This window comes from Panonychus citri, unplaced genomic scaffold (assembly GCF_014898815.1).
Source record: "Panonychus citri isolate SS breed McGregor unplaced genomic scaffold, ASM1489881v1 Contig00139, whole genome shotgun sequence".
Classification (NCBI taxonomy): Eukaryota; Metazoa; Arthropoda; class Arachnida; order Trombidiformes; family Tetranychidae; genus Panonychus; species Panonychus citri.
Window position 1 is genome coordinate 561,588 of NW_026515544.1, and position 22,101 is coordinate 583,688.

At 31.0% G+C, this 22,101-nt stretch overlaps 5 protein-coding genes across 5 annotated transcripts; 2 read left to right on the forward strand and 3 right to left on the reverse strand.

Annotated features, from left to right (window-relative positions):
* Positions 1-229: 229 nt before the first annotated feature.
* On the reverse strand, positions 230-4,391 carry LOC128393920 (ubiquitin conjugation factor E4 B-like). The gene is given in 8 exon segments (XM_053354150.1): positions 230-730; positions 804-931; positions 933-1,076; positions 1,078-1,133; positions 1,203-1,376; positions 1,452-2,987; positions 3,290-3,406; positions 3,481-4,391. Coding segments are annotated over 8 exon segments (3,039 nt in total). The 5' UTR covers positions 4,276-4,391; the 3' UTR covers positions 230-641.
* Positions 4,392-4,514: 123 nt separating this feature from the next.
* LOC128393922 (uncharacterized) lies at positions 4,515-6,113 on the forward strand. Its single transcript, XM_053354152.1, has 5 exons — positions 4,515-4,674; positions 4,905-5,065; positions 5,156-5,453; positions 5,554-5,786; positions 5,855-6,113. The coding sequence occupies exons 2-5, from the start codon at positions 5,020-5,022 to the stop codon at positions 5,866-5,868; spliced, it is 591 nt and encodes a 196-aa protein (XP_053210127.1). The 5' UTR covers positions 4,515-4,674; positions 4,905-5,019; the 3' UTR covers positions 5,869-6,113.
* A 572-nt stretch (positions 6,114-6,685) lies between these two features.
* LOC128393943 (2-oxoglutarate and iron-dependent oxygenase domain-containing protein 3-like) lies at positions 6,686-8,590 on the forward strand. Its single transcript, XM_053354173.1, has 3 exons — positions 6,686-6,999; positions 7,304-7,601; positions 8,133-8,590. The coding sequence occupies exons 1-3, from the start codon at positions 6,686-6,688 to the stop codon at positions 8,556-8,558; spliced, it is 1,038 nt and encodes a 345-aa protein (XP_053210148.1). The 3' UTR covers positions 8,559-8,590.
* Positions 8,591-8,695: 105 nt separating this feature from the next.
* LOC128393921 (putative mediator of RNA polymerase II transcription subunit 26) lies at positions 8,696-11,690 on the reverse strand. The gene is made up of 2 exons (XM_053354151.1): positions 9,475-11,690; positions 8,696-9,392 (listed from the first exon to the last, which is right to left on the reverse strand). Exons 1-2 carry the CDS (start codon positions 10,315-10,317, stop codon positions 9,015-9,017), a joined length of 1,221 nt encoding a protein of 406 aa, XP_053210126.1. The 5' UTR covers positions 10,318-11,690; the 3' UTR covers positions 8,696-9,014.
* A 134-nt stretch (positions 11,691-11,824) lies between these two features.
* LOC128393923 (uncharacterized) lies at positions 11,825-12,706 on the reverse strand. Its single transcript, XM_053354153.1, has one exon. It carries the CDS (start codon positions 12,602-12,604, stop codon positions 12,056-12,058), a length of 549 nt encoding a protein of 182 aa, XP_053210128.1. The 5' UTR covers positions 12,605-12,706; the 3' UTR covers positions 11,825-12,055.
* Between the last annotated feature and the right edge of the window lie 9,395 nt (positions 12,707-22,101).

A 22,101-nucleotide genomic window follows, 5' to 3' on the forward strand; every position in this document is an offset into this window, starting at 1 on the left:
GACTTTATTCGTTGATTGTTTCACTAAGTTACCTGAAAATGACACAATTGGTTACATGAAAACGGTCGGTGAACAAGCCTAAGAAGCTGGAGATGAATATCCAAAACTGGTAACACAAGAGAATGAAAACAGAGAATGAGAAACACAAAGTAAGAGGAAAGATGGATTAGTTTCTTACTTAGACTTATTATCAACTAGAGTAGACTAAAGAAAATTAAATTAGAACCAATTCTCATGACAAAATGTATTCAGAAAGAACAAAATGAAAATAACTCAAGTTTGTCAGTAGAAAAGTTGAAAGGAAACAAAATGTGAGCAACTTCATTGGTTCTCTAAATTGAGAGTAACTTGAGCGCGATCTACAATTTTTGATTCTTTATCCTTTCGAATTCTGTTGTGGTTTTCGGGTCAATAATCAACTAGATGAGTTTGTGAATTTACAAAATATATTTTGTTCTTTGAATTTCAACAGTTTGAATGGAAATAGGTTCAGACAATATGCACTTGTTTCGTTAATTTTCTTCTCATTCTCTTCACAAGTGATCAGTTGCCAAGAAAGTTACTCGTGTCGACATTTCCTAAGAATTAAAGTTGATTTAGTTTCTTGGGTTTTAATTCTGTTTGGTAGTGAATCGAGGCGACTATTCCAATCTTGGGCTACTTTGAGACTCTTTGAAAGACTGTTGTTTCAATTTCTTCCATTCTTCAATGCGAGCTTTTAAATCGGTATCTAGAAGAGCAGAAAGGAAGAGATAAGTCAACAGAGATTCGCAAGGCTAAAATGGATTGGAAGTGATAATTACCTATTACAAGCATGTCTTCGGTTAATGTTTGACGATTAAATGGGTCAGTATTTGAATTGAGCAAGTGACGAATGATAACTGATCGGTCGACAATTTTTCCACTTGGTAGGATGACGGGTTCATCCATGAGTGTCCATAAGAGCATCTTTGAACTCTTCAGGAGCATCACTATAATCCATATTAACATTTGTTTCTCTCATTTTCTCCACCATCTTGGCCATCTCATGGAATTTGTAGATTTGAGGTTCAGTCTTAATCATCGCCTTCTTCATACAGTATTGCATCTTCGAATAAAGCTTTGCTGTAAGATCTTTCATCAGCTGCAATGGCCTAAAGGTAGAGAGAAAAATGGAGAAACAGTTATCTTCTCAATAGAGACAATCAATTGGTCGTCAATACCTCACAAAACTTTTCAGAGTCTAAGTGTAAATAAATATCAGTGATTTGATTCAAAACTTTTTTAGGTGACCATCCATATCTATCAGGGTTTTTGACTTTCAGATTTTTGCACTTGGGTCCACATAATTGTTGTAAATTGTAATTTAACATTGCAGCTAGACGATCAATTATTTCCTAGAGAAAAAAGAAAAGAAATGAAATGGTTCGTGATGAAAACTGGAAACCAACGAAAGAAACGATTATACTCACAGGCTTATAAAAAGGCTCTCGAATTGTCTCAGTCAAATTGTGAAACATATCCATAGTTTCACTCGCTAAAGTTAAATATGATTGACATTGTCTTTCGTCATTTAGTAATGATCTTTGTCTTGATTGTTGAATTTCTTGAGGCTGTTTAGCCCATTCTTCCCTATTCTCTATGGCTTCTTGTACCTCATGAATCCTTTTTAGTGACTCTAAACTTTCATCTAGTAGGTAAGTTGTATCGTTAATGAGCATATTAACAAAGCGAATGAATTGGTTACCACTTTCTGACTCTTCGATAACTGCTTGTTTATGGTAAATATTTTTCCAAAGAGATCTAAAGATAACACTTATATGATAGCGAATTTGGAATTTGTCATAGAATTCAGTGGAAGCACCGGTTCTCTCAACATCAACATAAAACTTCATTAAAGCTCGAGCGAGATGAGTTTTTGATAATGGATGAGAAAGGATTCGTTCATGAAAACCTCCAGACATTGGATGGAGTTGTGGACTTGATACAAAAATCACTTGGATAAGTTTCGCAATCAGGTATGGATTAGCTACATAATTAGATGAGCAGATGAAGACAATGATGAACAAGGCAATATCATCTCCTCCTGGATCAGACTCGATAACATGAGGCACATGCTGGATAGTGAAAAGTAGGAAATCAGCTATATCATCTATGTACCATTCGGGATAAGCAGCAAACACCTCAGGTACTTGATTGGGCAAAGGAAGATTGAAATCATGACTCGCATCATATCCTACACTCTTCAAAAGGAAATTCATTGCCATTGTGTAGAAAGACAAACATCGACTTAACAATTGTTGATCTAAAATCGCTGCTTCAGCACAATATTTAGCTCTGACAAGACGACGAACTTGTTCACGCCAACGTTTGATAGTAAGTTTATGTCTCCTCGCATTGATCGGATCATTTGCCCAACTCGCTTCAACTGATTGTAATTCATCTGCCATCCTATTATAATCATTGATTGCTCGCTTACGTTGAGTATATCGACGAATGCAAGGGATTATACTTAAATGGTGGCAGACTAAAGTCAAGAAGAAACATTCAGTGATAAATTTAGGTTCACCTGATGAGGTTCCATTTTGTTCAGAGGCGAATTGTTTCTGCCACTTATCAGCTTCTGCTGGTGAAATCTTCAATCTTGTTTCATCGGCTTTAATTACTACCCGACTTGATGAAAGGTAAGGATAATGTAAATCAATCCTGTCCAATTTTAATTTCACTGATAGTAATTGTAAAACAGAGAGTAAATTGAGCATAAACCCATCCGGTGAGAGATTCTTCTCAGTAGCTTGCATTTGAGCCTTTTTCTCGTTTCTCTTCAAAGCCTCTGATAAGTAATTCATGGCACCGTCACGACTTGAACGGTTGACTAAAATACCATAGAATATATTATACAATTCTTTACGAATGAATTCCAATTGATTTTGTAAGTAGCCATTGATCGATTTGATGGCATCGGGTTTTAATGTGCTTTCACCATAAAATCTCTCAACAATTCGAGGCTGTTAAAGGAAAGAAAAATAAAGATTTAAATGAAACAAATTGATTAAAAGAGGAGTTTGATAGAAAAGTAGAAAGATACATTCTAACAATCAAAGTCAATTCGGTACACAATGGAAAGGATGATGATACATGTAAAAACATGAGCTTTCTATCAGTTCAATGAACCTAATTGGTTCTTTCGAAGCACAAAGGGTTAAAGAAAAAGCATTCAGTTTTATCGACACATTTATGTTAATATTAAACATTTTTAGGCTTAATAAGCGAGATTTGAGGCTAATATAATAGAGAGAATTAGACTTACATCATCTTCAGCAAACACTGATAAACGGAGAAAAGGAGCCATAAACGATATTCTTGAGAATTCACGACCTGGTGCATTGGTAAGAGACTCAGGTAACCAATGCTCCATTCTTGTCAACTGTCAAAATGAGAAAATTATAAAAATAATTGTTAATACTTAAAACTGAGACGAGATTGAGTTTAAAGACTTACCAAACTACAAATTGGTCTAATCGATGCAATCTTAATATCACATAATTCTGTTAATGCATGAAGGGACAGTTTATATCGATCCTCGTAAGTGATACTACAAAACTGTAACATCATTTGCCATAGATTGAAAAGAATAGGCTGAAAGATGAAGGCGAAATTACCTTCAACATTATCCTCATTGTAGACAGTTGAGGCGAGATCGAAAATAAAATCGGTAGGCCAACTGGTGTGCAAGATAAATGGAGTTAGAAGGGAAGTGGTTTGATTACCACAATCAAATGAAGGTGAAAAGGTATTAGTTAACAAAAGAATAGAAAAATTGACACACTGTCCACGAATTTCAGAAATTAATTGCTTTGAACTGGATGTGGGAGAGAGAGAATTTTTTTCCATTGTAACTGATCTCTGATAAGATTCCATTAGAAATCGCAACAATAGAGTTCCAGCATTTTTACTTTCGTTAATCTCTTTTGAATATCTTGAATCTGAATTAGTTGAAGATGAGAATTGAGATTTTGAATGGTGGCCTGAGCCATTCATCTCAGTCGCACTGGTATACTTGGTGTAAACTTCCAAAGCAGCTGAAGAATCAGATGAATTGGCAGCAGTGGAAAATTCACTAACCAGGTCCATGAATGTTGACTCAATGATACTCATGTAACCAGCGATATCTCCATTCACAAGTAGCTGATTGTAAGGCTCTTTTTCTTGGAGCTGAAAGGTTGTTACTCCCAAGGTTTTGACCAAAATGGATTGAAGGAGAGTTGACATCCCGATTGATGGATGTTTAATCATTTTGATAATATCTAACAAATTAAGTTGATTACTTAAGGTGATACAAAAAGGTACAAAAGGTTCACCGAAAACTAGACCCTTAAATCATCAACCAGTCAAGACTTTTGACTCAAAAGTCAAGAAATTTCCATGAGCTGGAGCTCCAAGCGGAGAGAAGCTCAAGGTAATGGAAGAGGTTCTTTCAAATCTTATAAAAGAAAATTTTTCATTTTAACTGATATTTTATAGAATTTGAAAAAAGAGTTGAGGTGATTTTTGATTCTCTTCATGATCGAATTCTGATCAAGAACTTTTGAGAAATTCGCAAGGTTCTTGGAAGTCACTTTGTCACCCAGTACATGGAGCTATTTGTTAGATGGACCTTAAACAGCTATTGTATAATTAACTTGAATTTCTCAGGTAAGTCATGTTTCTTTTCACATCTCAATAGTTTGTCAACTAATCAATACTTTCATTTAGATCATTATCCTTGGATATTAGTTTTAATTTATTCCTCAAAGTCATTTATTATATAATATATACTAAATAGTATATATGTTATGAATTTGAAAATGTCCAATCGATTTAATAAAAAATATCTTCAATAATTTTTTTGATGATTGTCTTTCTCTTTCTGTATCTAACTTTAGTTTTGGTCTAGATTATAACTGTATTGATTGTCCAGTTGGAAATGAATAATGAGTTGTAATGAAATAAAAAGTAAATCTTAAAATTTGATCAATTTCTTCAATTTTTATTGAGAAAATGAAGCTGATTAGTTTTATTCATCTTTTTATCTTAATTTCACAAAGTAAGTTAATTCTTATTTCAATTAACAATTCTTTCGGTCTTTCGGTATTGGTGTTTTCGAATAAATAATTAACTTTTATTCTGTCATTAGGTTTCGGTGAAGATTATTCATTGGACTTGGATAGTGATAATAGTCTAGAAGGGATGAAAGGTGACGAAGATGATTTTATTGGCCCTTCTAATGTGACGATATTGTGGACAGAATTGGGATTTCGAACAGTTTGTGATGAAGATGAATGGAAAGGACAATTTAATTCAATCAAATCACAAATGATCGAGTGTCTTGAAATAAATGATATAATTTACGAGAGCTCAGATGAGGAAGAATTTCATCGACAACGTAAATTAGCGACAATTTCTGGTAAATCATCAGAAAATCCTTATTGTTGGTAAGTTATGATTAACTTTGTTTTATTTAATAACATTTATCAAATGTAAATTGTTCTTTAATTGCGTTTAATTCAACTTCGATTCACTGAATCTTCGAAGGCTTGCAAAAAGTTGGCTACGTTGCTCGAGATTAATGGCCGGGTTAGAATGTATCGAACCTAATCCTAAATCTCTGTTAACTAATCGTTCAAATAAAATGAAAGAGATGATTGCAGCTCAAAACGATTACGATTCCAGTGATCCATATGATTGGAGGAATATGATGAAACCTTATAATATTTTGTGTGAAATCGCTAAATTGTCAGCGAAAAACAATATATTCGAATCACTGGGTGAGTCTATTTAACTCGCAATGAACATTTCAAATTGTTAATCTTTGGATAATTTACCTTTTACTCAGGATCTTGGTTCTAATCACAATCATTTCATCGTCAAACCTCATCTTCAATGGTCAAAATTCGTGGATTGTTATTCAATATCCTCCAGTTGAAAGTCAAAATCTGAAAATTTAGCACTCAATTAGTTTTCTTTTACACTTTTCCTTAATTCATTAATAACAATCTGTCTCCAATAAGACAATATGCTAACTAATAACTTGGATTACCTGTTAATCCTTGTAAGTCAAACGATGAATAAAAAGTGAACCATTAAAACATGCACCTAACTTTATCCTCATCTTAATCGATCACAGGATCAAATGATTTCAAATACTGAGCATGAACAAAACCTCAGACTAAATGGAGATTAATTCATGCAAAGATAATGAATACTTCGGGTTTACCGTTATGATTTGAATGTCTGAAAGAACAAGTTTTGCTTTTCATCTTTCATCTGTTCCCTTATAACCTTTCCCCTTCATCTTCATCTTCCTTCATCATCTTTTCCCTCAAAAACAGGATCATCATCATTGAGGTAACTTGAAGACGTAAGTAGTTGGAATAAGGAACAACAAGTTTACTGATTGTTGCTGTTACCTTTATATTCTCGGTCGTTGTACTGATAATTTTAGGACATCAGCATCATTATTCGGGTTCCATTTACCTTCAGCTGATTAACTTCACCAACAAAAACTGTTCAATTTGTTTTAAAATGTGAAATTATTGTTAATTTCCTCTTTTTTAATTAGTGTAATTTGCTTACCTTTGTTAATCAAATCATCTTAATTTCACAAGTAACGGAATCAATTTCATTCTGGATTATTTTCCGACAAACTCAAACCAATTAATCAATAATGAAAGACAACTCACAAGTTGACAAAAGGAGCAATGAAAAGTCAAAGAAATCAGCTTCCGCTTCCTGGGATGCCTCCTCTGTTAAATTAACTATCCTAATGATTTCACTAGTCTCATTAACATTGTATATACTCAGTCCACCACAGGTAAATGATGAACAATCACCATCATCTTCCTCGCCAAGTTCAACACCCAATTCAACAACCTTAGCCACTGGTCAGCAAGAATCACAGATCGGTGGTCAGTATGAAGAGGAAGAAGGTTCTTTCTTTAATTTTTTAGCCACAACTGAACAACATTTTCCACAAATCAGGTTAGTAATATCAGTGAACTAGATTAACTGTAACTAAGATCACTTATCCTCTGGAGGCAGTTTAAGGTCAGTATTGAGGTCAATTGATGGTAACCAGTATTTTTGAATCTGGTTTTCAAAGATATAAATAAAAAACAGCAAAAACAGAGCTTGATACAAGTTAAATTAACTTTCTGTTTCCCATTAAAAGTTTAATTTTGAGAGAAAGTGACATTACTTTTGTTTAATTGATCAATGGACGATTGATTAACCTTTCAAGAAAAAAAAACAATCAATTCTAATTTTTTCTACTCTTAATTAACAGCCTTCATGATGTTCCCTGTCATCCAACTGGATACAAAAAGGAAGCTGAACTTGGCCTTAATCCACAACGATGTGGAACCATGATTACTGATGAATTGGTTTCTCAGGAAGATACAATTAAATTGCGACAATTGGCTATGAAAGTGATTGACCGAATGGGTCAAACTAATTTTCACAATCGAGAATCAATCAACCTTAAATGGATTAATCTTCACAATTTATTTCGCAATGGTACAAGTTCAGGAGTTTTAACGGAAAATGATTTCCAATTGATCAAGAATACATCTGAAGCTGCTCGGGTAAGATTTAATTGTCACATAGACTTAACTTTATGAAGATTAACTTTTTAATTCACTTCCTGGTTATGAAATAATCAGATGATTTCAATTTCTGAGCAACACCAGAACGACCAATATATTGAAACGTTAACATGAAAGGAAAGACTTGAATCAAAAATGATTATGTTTACAATTCACTCGTAATCAGTGAAGGAAACAAGAAAAACTGAATCAACTCATTGATTTGGAAATACAATCATAATGAGAAGGAAAAAAAATGATAATTAATACAATAAAATGTGATTACATTAGAGCATTAAATTGTATTTACTTACGAGTAACAATCAATTATAAGTTGACAATCTAATTGAATTAAGGTTAATATGTATATATAATTAGCTTAACAAATCAAAAGTCAGACTAGGAAATGATTACTTGGTCTTAAAACTTGCGTTTTATTTATAATCAACAGTCAATTGTCAAGTTAATCGTGATTTTGATCCTTTACTACTCTAACTGTTCAAATATCTTAATTATCCTCTTAATTGTTAGGCTGCAGTTGGATTAGCATTTGGTTTACCTGAAGAGTATCTAATGTTTCATGGAGTCTGTCAATTCACTCGTTACCATCCGATCGTCCAATTTAGTGAATTCAGACACGTTGATAAACTACGATCGCCCAATCTAATTGTCACTTCGATTCTTTGGCTATCAACGGCTGATGTAGACTTTGGTGGTGGACGAACTGAATTTTTAACCGGACCAGGGCCAGAACCGCACACACCTTTACTAGTTGAACCTAAAATTGGTCGATATGCCGCTTGGACATCGTCCTATGAAAACCCTCATGGTGTCCAAGAGCTAATTTATGGTTATCGATATGCACTTATCTTTGCTTTCACTGTTCTCGAAGGTTTTGGTCACCCTGATTTAGACTCTTTCAGGGAATGGTCATTGACCACTGATGCACTTAATTAAACATCAACCACGACTGATTTAAATCATTTCAATTCATCAACATCACATTTGATTTTTTAACTATCTTGAATTGAATTCAATATAATACAAATTTATCATTCGATTCTCAAATCAAATTAAATTGTAAATCATTATTAGATCAAAAAAAAAGTTTATTGTCATAAGAATTAATAATTGAAAAAGATGATTGCAAAAAATTAAGAAAATGAGTTTCATACTATTAGCATATTAAGATGCGGTATTTTTGGTAATTTAGTCTTACAATTATTAATTAGTGATTAATGTTGAACATTAGATGTTCACAATTGATTGAATAGCACTTTAGTTTTACAATTAACTAATAATATTTAAATGTAACCCTGTATTCAATTTATATCAAATATATTTTGAGATTATAAGGAATGAGAATATAAATGATGAATGAGATTATATAAAGGTGAAATTAAATGCGACTAATTAAGCGACAATTGCATATCTGTAGTAATTTTGATTAAACATCGATCTCTTTGAGAAATCAGGTTGATTAGTTGATTGTTGTTGTGGCTTAAAACCAACATTTTGATTGTTTCTTATTACTAAGGCGTTGGGAGTTAATTGCATGGGCTCATTACTGACTATAAATTGTTTCAGGTAAGGTAATTTATGGATATAATTATCATTATCATTACCGTTAAATTTTTGCTGCTGTTGACCATTGTATCGGTTATCATTGAGTGGGAGATGAGGCAATTGAAAGTTATGAGGCAATTTAACGATAAATTGTCGATAACCATGATTAACACTTTGTCCACCATTGAGTAAATTGTCATTATTCCTGTTATCATTTGATGGTAACTATTAGGAAGAAAAGTTTGATTCAAGTTAATTTAGGATAATTTAAGATGATTCAAGTTAATTTGATTCAAGTTTTCTTTACCGGACTTGCCAAAGCATATTGATTATATTTGGGTGGACCATGATTAAGTTGATTAGTATTTTCTTGATTCATGATTATCGGATTCGCGGTTGCATAAATTGGTTGATTAATTTGTCCATGATTAGTTGATTTCTCTTGTGATTTTTTGTCAGGTATTTGTTGATTATAATTGTTCATTGGATTCATTTGATAAAATCCATTGTTACTTTTATAGTCATTGGTATTAATCAAGATTGGAGATTGTGGTTGAGCAATTGGTTGACTTTCAGTGTAATTAACTGATTGATTGGATTGATTATCAATAGATGGTTGCTCTTGATCATATTGTGGATTAGTTTCACTTTGGTCTTCTTCATTTTCTTCAAAATTATCTTCATCATGAGGATCTACAAATTCCTCTTCATTTGAACTTGCATAAGCAGTTTCATAAGGTTTTCCTTCATCGATATTATTACCACCGCCATTATTTGACCATCCGCCGCCATTACCATTACCACCATTGTTACCATAATTGTTTCCTTCTCCCTGGTTTGAGTAGCCATTATCATAACCTCCGCCACCATTTCCACCACCTTCGTTACCCCAAGTGTCTTCCAATGATTTAGCGTGAAGACTAATAGATGGAAGTTGAATTCTCATTGGACGTTTAGGTTGAGAACGAGCGATGACCGCAGTGATTTTCATTTTCGGAAGGGACATGGAAGGTAATTTAAAGCTTAGACCCGGTAAATTAAGACCAAAGTTGACTTTCAATTTGGGTCCTGATGAAGCATCAACGAAGACAATAAGTATTACCGAGAGGAAGACGATTAAAGGAAAACAATCCATTAGATATCTGGACATAATGTTCGGTCAACGATCACAAAAACAAAGATTCTCGAGTAAAATTAAACAAGATAAATATAAGAGAAACACACAAAGTTATAATAAAAGAATTGGAAAGTAATCAAAATTTTCTTCTCAAAATTTACCAATCAAACTGATAACCAATAGAAAACACAAATAGACCAATAAAGTTGATGAATTGACCCAAATTTGATTTGTTCACTTTTAACTCAATAATACAAGTAACCGATGAAAAAGTTAATATATTCAAAAGGATAACAAGAAATAAGATGAATGGATTTCAGGTAAACAGGTAAACGGTGATGTGTTTACACTCAACTGGTTGGTCAGTCGTTGTGATGCTGATTTAAGACGAGAGAACAACGAAAGTAGAAAAAGATGATGAGAGAGAAACGATAAAAAAAGATAAGGGGAGAGGAAGAAGATGATAAATAATAAGGAAGATACAGTATGAGTTCTCGGCGAAGTGAAAGTTTTGTGATAACGATTTTTTTTTTCTTTCTTTTCTTCTGAAAATAACCTGAGCTGACCAAGAGAACGATAGAGAGAGAGAGAGAGAGAGAGAGAGAAGATGATTATCAAAGAATAATAATAAATGATGACGAGTGAGATGTTGATGTTGTATCTTAATAAGTTAATCCGGGAAACAAAAGTTTGTATTATTACAATTAAGTAGTAACAGTTAGGCAAGAATTGCCAGTTAGTGGTATCTATTTAAAAATAAATTACGATTCAGTTGACCAGTTGTAGTGACCATTTAACCAGACTTGTTGTTATCATTACGATAATTATTGTAATTGTTTTGATAATTAAGTAAGTGTTAACATTCAATGTTTCCTTCACATTGATTGTAATTTTAATGACGATTCATTAAATTTGGTTAAACACTTCAATCCGATTCAAGGTTTTTTTTTTGTACACTTTGAATTGGCTAATTCCAACCATTTTAGATTAATCATTATCTTTAATTGTCATCACTGGTATCAGATTAATCTTGATTATCATAATCATCATTATCGCCACCAACAGGAACTCAATTGTCCAAACTAATTACAATAATCGTGTTCACTATTTTGGTTGTTTCATATGTCTTTTCAATTGCTACAAGTGATTATCTTGGTGATGATTTAATCACCAATTATCATTCAACAATTACTTGAATATCAGGTTGGATAATTACGATTTTTGTCTTAAATATTGTTACATCTTCTCAAATGATTTATACAATTAATTTAGGATTAATCTGATTTTCTATTGTTCCGTTTGTTTTTTCCTGGTTCCTGGTTTAATTATCATTAGAATTCCTTAATTATCCAATTTCAACAATTTACCAATTGATGTTTAAAATGTCTCGATTTAATCTAATTGGCCCAGACTCGATTATGATTAATTCTATAATTGTATCTAAAAGAAGGAACAAGATTTTTTTCTCCAAAAGAAGATAATTAATTTAATGATTAAGATGTTTCTTAATCATCTTTTCAGTCTATTGACTCAAAATTAGAGAGTTTTTTGTTTGTATTAATGTAACACAAATTACCTTTTCTTTTTAATTTCTAAGTGATTTAGTTAACAAAGATGAGCTTTCAACACAGAATACATGTAATAATGATAGTCACAACTTCATCATCATGGCAATTGTTGTCTCGATACTCAGGAAACGATGAATGTGTCTCAAAGATCAGACAATTTGTAATTAGTCGGGAAAAAAACTATGACCATAAACTAATCAATCCTATTTTTTGTTTGTATTGGTTATCCCAGTGGGAAAGCGAGTCAACCCAATAATAATATTGGGTCTAACATCTCTGGATCCACCTTTTTCCGGGGGTACCATAGTTGGGTGAAGGTATTGTCTTCGGGTTCTGATCCTTTGTCCAATTTTAGGTTTATAGTCAAAAGGTGAAGGTGGACAGGTACCGATTATGTAAGATTCTTCCTTCTTCATGAATGGTTTCCCTCTTCTTGTCTTATGGGTGACAATCCATTTCTCTCTGATATCCCAAACACGTTCAACTTGCTTGTGTCTAGGGTAAGTCGGACAAAGGACAAACCATTCGTCTTCTACTTTTTTAAAATAACAATCAGGGCACCGAAGAGTTAACATATCTCTATGTTTTAAACCACGGATCTGTTGGTGATTTACAGAGGCAATTAAAGATTTTGGTTGTTGAAGCACAAATGAATTAACAAGTGACTTAATTAGATTATTTGACTGGATTAAATTAACAGATGAAAATAAATTCGACTGTAAGGCAAGCCGTGTACATCGGAGAGCTTGCATGTTCAATAAGGAGTAAGAAAAATCAAGTTAAAAATGATACAATTTAATTTAACAAATTAACCAAAATCAGCAAAAACAAATTAAACCCAAATGAAAATGAAAAAATGAGAAAATCATATGGTTACATTTAGTATTTCGATTGACAGATGGCGCTAGTTGCTCGATTTTTTGTTCGAAAAATATTCAAACTAATTGTTCATTATTGTTTCTTTAATTACAATTGATTCTAATTAATATGTGATTTTCAATAAGCAAATTTTTCTTGCGTAGCTCTAAAATTTAACCAAATAATTTAATAGTTACCAAATGTCGCAGTTCAGCCAATGTGCCTTGTTAATTACTCGAATCGCAACTTCCAATTATATCGATAATGTATGATTAGTTTTGAACGATTACAATTAGTGTTTACTTTTATTTTAACGCAAAATTTGAGTGTTTTAGATTAATTAAAATTAAAAATTGTTCGAACAGAAAAAAATGATTTTATGTATGTGTAAGTGAAAGAAATTAAATTGGAATTAACATTAATTCATTTCTCTAGAGTTTAATTACTTTTACTAATCAAAACTCATAAACTCCCCGCTGATTAATGATAGATTTTAATCTCTCTTGAAAAATGAATTAAATTGTAACAACTACTCTTGATTCACTTTTTATCAATTTAACAAACAGCTCCAATCGATGGTTGTTCAGAAAACTTGATTCAAATCTCTTGATTAAGACATAATTTAATGTAAAAAGTAAATAACAACAACACCAACAATCAAGATTCACCCTCAACCATTAAAGTACAGAAAAAAATCAGAAAAAAAAGTTTAGTCAAAGGAAAATCAATGAAAACCTTAATCAACCTCAAGACTCTTGATAATTTTACCTTTTCTACTCCACCCTCATCCTACATCCTCCATCCTTCATCTTTCATCTTTCATCTTTCATCCAATATCTGCATCAAATATTAATCCATCTTACATTTCCCTCTCTATCTCTTATCGTTTATCTCTTACACATAACAGTGAATGGAAGTTGCTTAATCCCACTCAAAAATTTTTCCAATAGAAATCAGATTAAAGTCTCATCTCTTTTTGTTGGAAGAAAAAAACTTTAAATCTTGTCCTTTGATCACAATCATCATGGATCACCAAAATTTACAATTCTATTCCAGTCTCAACAAAGATAACTATTACTATTAATAAGACCTAAATCTTAATAGATTGAGTAAAAAAAGGTACCAAGCATTAGTTGCGAAAAAAACTCTAATCAATCGTCTAATTACAAAAACTAATCAGATGATTAACATTGATGATTGTTATCTTTTCTTTTCCATTTGACTTGATTAACAAGATAATAACACAATTCATATTTTTTACTGTTCTCATAGCATATTAATAGGAAGCAAAGGAAGACCCCTTATCGATAATAATAAAGGATAAATTGGATTCCTTGACAAGACATGACTTCATCTCCTCCAAGCGTACACATGACTGACAATTTGTATTATTACACTCGAATGTACTTTAATCGAGTTCGAGTTAACTAAAGCCAAAGTCATCGAGAAGAAGATGAAGAGAGAGAGAAAAAAATTTACCTTCTAATATGATTGCCTCAAGTGATATTGATGATGATAGTTTATCATCATCATCATCCTAGTAAAGATAATGATTAAATAAGCTAAATTTTATGTTTACAAGGCTAATTTACTGGGAGTGAAAAAAAATAATGATGATAAGAGTTGATTCAATTAGCTTTGTCAACAACAATCAGATGATTATGATGATAATGATGATGCTAAGATGAAGATTGCCTTTGAAAACGGATTTTTCATCTTCTTACCTTAGGCTATTATTAGATTTTCCCTTTTTTCAGCTTTCAATTCATCTCTCTCTCTCTCTCTCTCTCTCTCTCTCTCTCTCTCTCTTCATCTTATTCAATCATATTATTTGTAGATTTAATTTGATTGCCTCCCTGTAGTTAAATTGTTAACTTTTCACCCTTCAGTTGACCTTTTTAAACCTCTAATTTGATTATCATTATAACAGAATCAGATTATGCTACCAAATTATCGTCATCACTATTAATCAAATGAATAATCCTAAGATCACTTGTAAAAAAAATCAATCTTAAAAATGAACTTAATTATCAGCTAATAACTTATTTAAATATTAGTAATATTATTAATAGTAAAAGATTTGATTACTCTCTACAATTAATTTATCATTTCTGTAAATATTACCAAAAACTTATGAGCTAAATGATGAGAAACTTTAATTAATCAGTAACCTTAGATACCTCACGTAAATTAATTCTCTGCTGATTAATGTAATCAATTGACGATGAAGCAAAAAATTAAACACAATTAAGAATCAATGTATCAATGAGAGAATTGAATTTGAAACATAATCCTATTGAACATTGAATTAATTGACGAAAATTAAATTGAAATGTAAACTGATAGAAAGCAAAAACTTAATTGCTACAGATTGTAAAATATTAATTCACCAATTAACCAGTAATTAATATGCAAATAAATGAAAGGATGAATATTAATTTACCTTAATAATGTTTACTTTTTGCCCAAAAACTAATTATAATCAAAAAATTAATCACAATTAACAAAAGCACAAGAGGTGAAACAATTTATTAATAAACTTTTCTGCTAATACATGTACAATTAATTTAATCATTTACATGTATATAGGTAATCATAATTGATTACCAACAATTTAGTGATGATATACTTGATAACAATAACTTGATTAGATGAAATTAATTCTTTGTTATTATTATCATTCGGGATGACAGTTAACTAATTAGTTCAAGTTTCTCCATTGAATATCATGTCAACTACAGATTGATTTTTTTGCTCATCATTTTTTCATCATCATCATGATCAATTCCTAATAATAATAATACTTGAATCTTTGTTTGTTTTGATACAAAAACCACGCATCCTCCTCATCCTCATCCTCATCTTCCTTCATCTTTCCATCTTCCTCCTCCTCTTTTCCTCCTTCCTCATCCCAAACAATCATCTAATCATCTCCTCAATGATATGTAAAAATAATAATATCATTGAATTATCATGATTATGAGGAAAAAAATTATTCTGAATCATGAGAATAATAATTGTTACTTGTTATTAATATTATCATTTCTGTATGATTTTTGATCATCTCAACGATTTCATTGTATTGGTTTCATATTTTAATTGGAAACAGTTATTACCATCACAACATCATCAGTATAATCATAATCATCATCATGTAATCATTTTTATAATACATAACAATCAGATGAATAAATATTTTTGCTTGAATAAATTGTTGATTGTTTTCCGATTATCAATTGTTATCAACATGATTCGGGTTTGACAAACTGTGAACAGATAATATTTACTCTGATGATAAAACTGATGAAACTTGAATGAAGGAATCAGAACAGAATTAAGATATTTAACCAATGTAATCCACCTTAAATCCGATCATAAATCATCAGGAATTAACCGAAACAGGATATTGATCAAATATCGCAAGTCCAGTGTTCAAGAAGGATGATAAGGATTCGAAGTTTTTATCCATCGTCATCATTTAATAACAACAAACGAAAAACAATCAAATTAATTAATCATTTGAAGGAGAATAAGATGATGACAATGTTAACAATAAATTAGATTAAAAGTCTTTATCAAGTGTTGGATAACAATCAACTATAATGTTCATAATCGCCTGGAGGCAATCAAAATATAGAATAAAACTTTTTCAGAATCACAATTGAAAGTCTATTCATTCATATAGGAGAAAATATAATCATGAGAATCGTTTCAATCCCATGAATCGATAGGTAATATTTTCCAATAAATGATGGAAACAAATTGGAAACATTAGACCAATTGACCAACCTCACAATTAACTAATCATTATTTTCCGGTATCATCATGAAAAGGGATATCATAAGACCACACACAGAATCTAATCAATTAAAAATTTGCATCTTAAATTAAAGTAAATGATTCAACAATCGATTGCTAATATACTTCAATCTTTGACGTTCTAACGTTTTTAAGAGACTGAAACCATTGAAACATTTACCTGGGTTTCGAGTTACAGGTAAATATGAGAAAAGAACAAAAAACTTGGCTACTTTAGAAAAGAAGAAGTTTTTTCTCTCTATTTCTATTTACTTTTGCTTCTCATTTCTTTTTTCTTCTTTTAATAGAATAGAAAAAAGAAAAAAAAAGGAATAAGAAAAAATTTTCTTTCGACCATTGACATTGTTCTAATGCTAATATTTGTGCTTATAATAATTTCTCTTCTTCTTGACCACAGTCCACCCCCAACTTACGTACCAACCTGTTCTAATGTTTATCAAGGGTGGTCCCTTTTTCTCTACAGGTAATAAGATAATTAGCGATGTTTATTAGTTTCGAAAAAAAGCAAATTCGATAATTGTCTGATGATAGTAATAAGAATGAGAAATAATGAAAATATTATCTTACTTTTCGAATGCAAAAATAAGAAAAGATTATAACCTATTGTTACCTGGTTTCTTTTTTTTCCCTTCTTCATGTTAACCGTTTGTTGTTGTTGTCCTAACACTCACTTAATGTGCCAACGTATTAGTGGTGACAACATTTCTTAACATTCGGCTTATCTAAGTAAGCGTAAAATTGATTATCTTTTGTCAACACCTTTGGTATTATCATCATCTACTTATTATAATACATCAACTAATAAGATAAGCGCGTCAAAACGTTAATATAGTGATGAGAGTCGTCACAATATTCACTTAATCAGAAAACAATAATCTAATAAGTAGCAATTAACTAATTGAGAGGGTTAGTGAGGGAAAAATTATCTAGCGAAAGTTATTCGAATATTGAAATTTCAATATTCCAGCCGATAGATTTATGGGAACTTTTTACTCTCTCATATGTACATAATTATCTCAGGCAATGTTAAGCGTATATGGTTGAGCACCTTATCATAATATGAACGTTAGCTCATAATATGTAACAATATGATAAATTTGATGTATGTTGATTAAATTGATTTGAATTTAAAGTTAACTAAATAAAAAATTTTTCACTTATTTCCTACGACAATTGAAAATCTACTAACCACAATTAACTAAACAACCTGTTTATCATTATTAACATTTAACCAAGTGAGAAACCTTTGTTATCGTACTTTTTTTTACATTGAATACCCTCGCATACCCTTGTGCATATGCATAGATATCAAGTATGCATAAGGTGTATACTTGATGTTGTGTGTGTGTATGTGTTTGTGTATATCAGCATTTCAAATGCTAACTAATCAATAACAATAACAATTTAATCACAATTTAAAGAAAGTAAATTAAATTTCGTCCTAGCTAAGGTGTGTCCATTTATATTTACAATCAATTTGCTAATCATCGGATTTGAAGCAGAAAGGTAATAACAATTAATACAGAAAATTTCAGATCAAACAATTGACTCCGAAATATTATTTAGATTATTACTTTGGGAATTTATTTATTTCATTTTATTGATATGAAAATTATCCAAATCAAAATATTAGTTTTTCAACATAATCAGTTAATCTGATACTTTGATCACTGAAAATATTAAAAGATGAAACCAAATCAAATCAAATCTGATGATGATTATGATTGTTTATCGTGTTGATTAATTTGTTGAAAAAAAACACGATGATTAACAAAGCATAATCAAGTTGATTGTTGTGCAAAATTATTGACCGTAAACCATATTATCAATAAATGTTTACTAAATTGTGACAATCAGTTGATTAGTTTTGTGGGAAAAAAAAGATATCAATGAAATGAAAGTAAAATTTGATGCAACTGATGAGGATGAAGATGAAGATGATGATAAAAATAGTGATGAGGATGATAACAATTGATGAAGATGATCAAAGTTGCGTAAATTGTTTATCAAGTGTGAATATGATTGAATAATAATAATAATATGAAATATGAAAATAATTGTAATTGTTATCATTGATAATACGTTTAATCAACCGATTTCAATTGAAGTGAAAGTACAACAATTTAATTTGACTTTTTACAATTAGATGTTGGTTTTTATTTTTCTTACTCTAAATTCAATTGAAATTAGTACAAATAGTCAGGAATACAGTTTAATAATAATAGTTAATGATAATATTGTCAATCTATTATTAAGAAACTGTTATATTGGCCTAAGGTCATTTTCCTGTGATTATTTATCAATAACAATTAAACTTTTCAAGTGAAAGTTATTAAACTGTGTTATTATTGGATATGTAATATTTATATACTTTTATGATATTGTGGTGCTACAGATTATGATTAGTTGATTGTTGTTGTATGTTAATTTTTTGTTATCCATTTCCTCTGATTTCCTTTATTGTTCATTCATTCATTTTGAACTTTTCTTTTTCAAAAAGTAACTTGGTCAACTTTTGATGGTTATTTTTGAGTCTGTGGTCAGTCTCATGCTGATTTTGTGTCTATAAAATTATGACCATTGTCAAGTTATTGGTCTTTTTGGTCACCATCATAATCTATGTGTGGTTATCAAATTGTCACCTCAACAAGTTGATTGTCAGCTCATGTAATCTACTAAATCGGTTCAACCTCTTTCATTGTGTTGATGGGAATCAATTTTTAAATAAAATTCTGACCACAACTGAATCTCCCTGTTAAGGTACTTGACAGTTGAAAATTATTCTTGTTCCTGAAAGATGACTAGAAAAAGGTTCAACTTGACTGAACCTCTACCAAGGATTTGAAGGTAATCAAGTTGTTGTTGACTTAAGATGATGAAAAGGTAAGTAATTAGTTATGGATAACAAATTGGAAGAGGAATAAGGACAAGAAGATGTTGGTGAAAGGCATTAGAATACAAATTATTGTATTGAAATCAATTCAATTCATTCTGACAGCAATTGTCATTATCCTTAAATAATATAATTGTGACAATACAAATTGGTCACATAATTAAAACGTAACCAAACAAAAACATTAAGTGTCCACAGTAAAAATGTTGACAAAATTTTCACTTTTTTAAGGCGATAGTCAAACAACCCAGCCCATTATTGTCACATATTGAGGTGTATAACTGATGAATACCCACTCACAAGTAATAAATACAAACACGTGTCTTAAGCTGAAGATAATGATTATGGGGAAGATATGATGATAACAATGATGATGATAATGAAGGAGGAGGAATGACAATGATAATAGTAACAGTAACAACAAACCTTTCAACACCTAATTTGAAAGGTAAAGTTACTTTTCAATCAAAACTGTTGAAAGGTAAAAATGAAACCACCAGGTAAATGTAAATACACAAAAGCTAAAAGAGACGAAGATTAATCTAAAAATGATGAAGATGAAGATGAAGATGAATGGTCAAGAGAAAAGGGTAAACTTATCTTCTTCTTGAAACTTCCTCCCACTTTTAAGGTGACCATACCATAGAGATAGAGAGAAAGAGATGGACACATATATCTATGTGAATACACACCTTTATTTTATCTTCGAAACTTATTTCACTCTTAAAGTTCTAAGTGTATGTGTGCGTGTTATGTGCTTATGTATGTAGGTATTAATACTTATCACGCCTTCCCTTTTGTATTGGCACATTAATCCGTTAAGCATTTAAGCAAAAATAAGGTAAAAGCGGCTTAAATTTGGATATAAAGCATAATGTGTGTTAGCCAATTGAGTCCAGTTCACAATTGAATGTCCATCTTTCCCCTTGTAACAAAGGTAAAAAAATAGACTAGAAATGTCACTTTTTTTTCAATCATTTTTATGTATTTACTTTGCAGCTTAAGATGATTATAATGATGATGATGAAGAAGAAGAATATGAAATAACAATAATGATAATTTTTCAATTCGTTTGTTAAATTTCATCTTCTCCATTTATATTTACCTGTGTATTTTTACTTATGTCTTTTTGTATCAACCTTTTCCCTTTACATTTTCCAAGCAAAATCCTTTTCAAAGTTGGTCAAGTTGTTCAGGTCACTTTTTCCACTTATTTTTCATCCATATCATAAGAAACCTCTTCTGGTGACCACAATCATCCTCATCATCACTACACTTTACTCAGTGTCCATCATAATTTCACATTGAAAAAAAAGGTAACATTTTAAATGGTTAACAATAGATAACACTTTGAATTTTTCATTCTCTTACCTGTAAGTTTAAAAATGTAACATATTATCTTACCTGATGCAAAGATGATAATAATTTTCTGACTCCCTGGTGAGTTTTTTTTCACCACTTACTTTATGTATTTGTATCTTCATCAAAACGATACTTTCATCATCATCATCATCATCATCAACTCATGACAGGTAACACAATACCCAAGCATACACATTATTAGCCCATCTCTTCAACTGATAATCTAACCTTTTTATTCAGAATTTAATTGTCAACAGTTTATATATATAAAGCGCATTGATAATTGTCAATCATAATTGAATATGTTATAACAATTATCCCTTACTGATGACAATCAACATATTGATTTAATGTTTAATTTCAATTATCAAGGTAACCAGATGGATAAACCAAGGTAAATGTACCAGTATTATAACGAATCCAGGTTATGATTTAACTTTGATTCAATTCTAATTGTTATTATCAACAATTGATTGAAATTTGTTAAACACGAGACAATCTCCTTAACCTTTTCATTTATGATCCTCATCTTCATCATCAACAACAACATTTAACATCTTCCTTCCAGTGGTTATTATACAAAATATTTTATCCCAAAATGATGATAATAATAATGGACACTTGAAAATTATTATTACAAAAGATGGAAAAAAATATCTTCTCACTTTCCCTCCCCAAATATCCTCCTTTCATCATCATCGTCATCATATAATAATAAACATAATATTTGAATTGAATTTTTTTTTCTTCATATATCAGTTGAGATGAGGATGAAAATGATGATGTCTCCCTCTCATCATCATTATATATGCATTTATAATGATAAAGAATAACTTACAATACCTTTTTTTCATCATCTTCATCCTCATCATCTTTTTCTTGGGTCTATCATTTTAAGTACACTTGACGGACTTTATCCAGAAGAAGATGATGAGAGGGAAGAGAAGATAGAGAAATAGAGAGAATCCACTTGAGAGAGAGAGAGAGAGAGAGAGAGAGAGAGAGAGAGAGAGAGAGAGAGAGAGATGATGATGATGATGATGATGATGAAGGAAGAAAAAAGGAAGACTGTTGTGATGGCGTTTCCGTTGCTTGTGCGGACGATTTTTCTTCTTCTTCTTCATCATCACAATAATAATAAACGGATCTTCATCATCATGGATCTTTTTTTCATCATCTTTCTCAAGAGTTTATCTCTCAACCTCCTTCTTCCCTCCCACTTGAAAAAAAGCTCCACTTGAATCAATGAAAATGGAAAAAGAAAAAGTTTCACCAACAGACTATATACATCATCCTCCATCCTCTTCATCTCTCTCA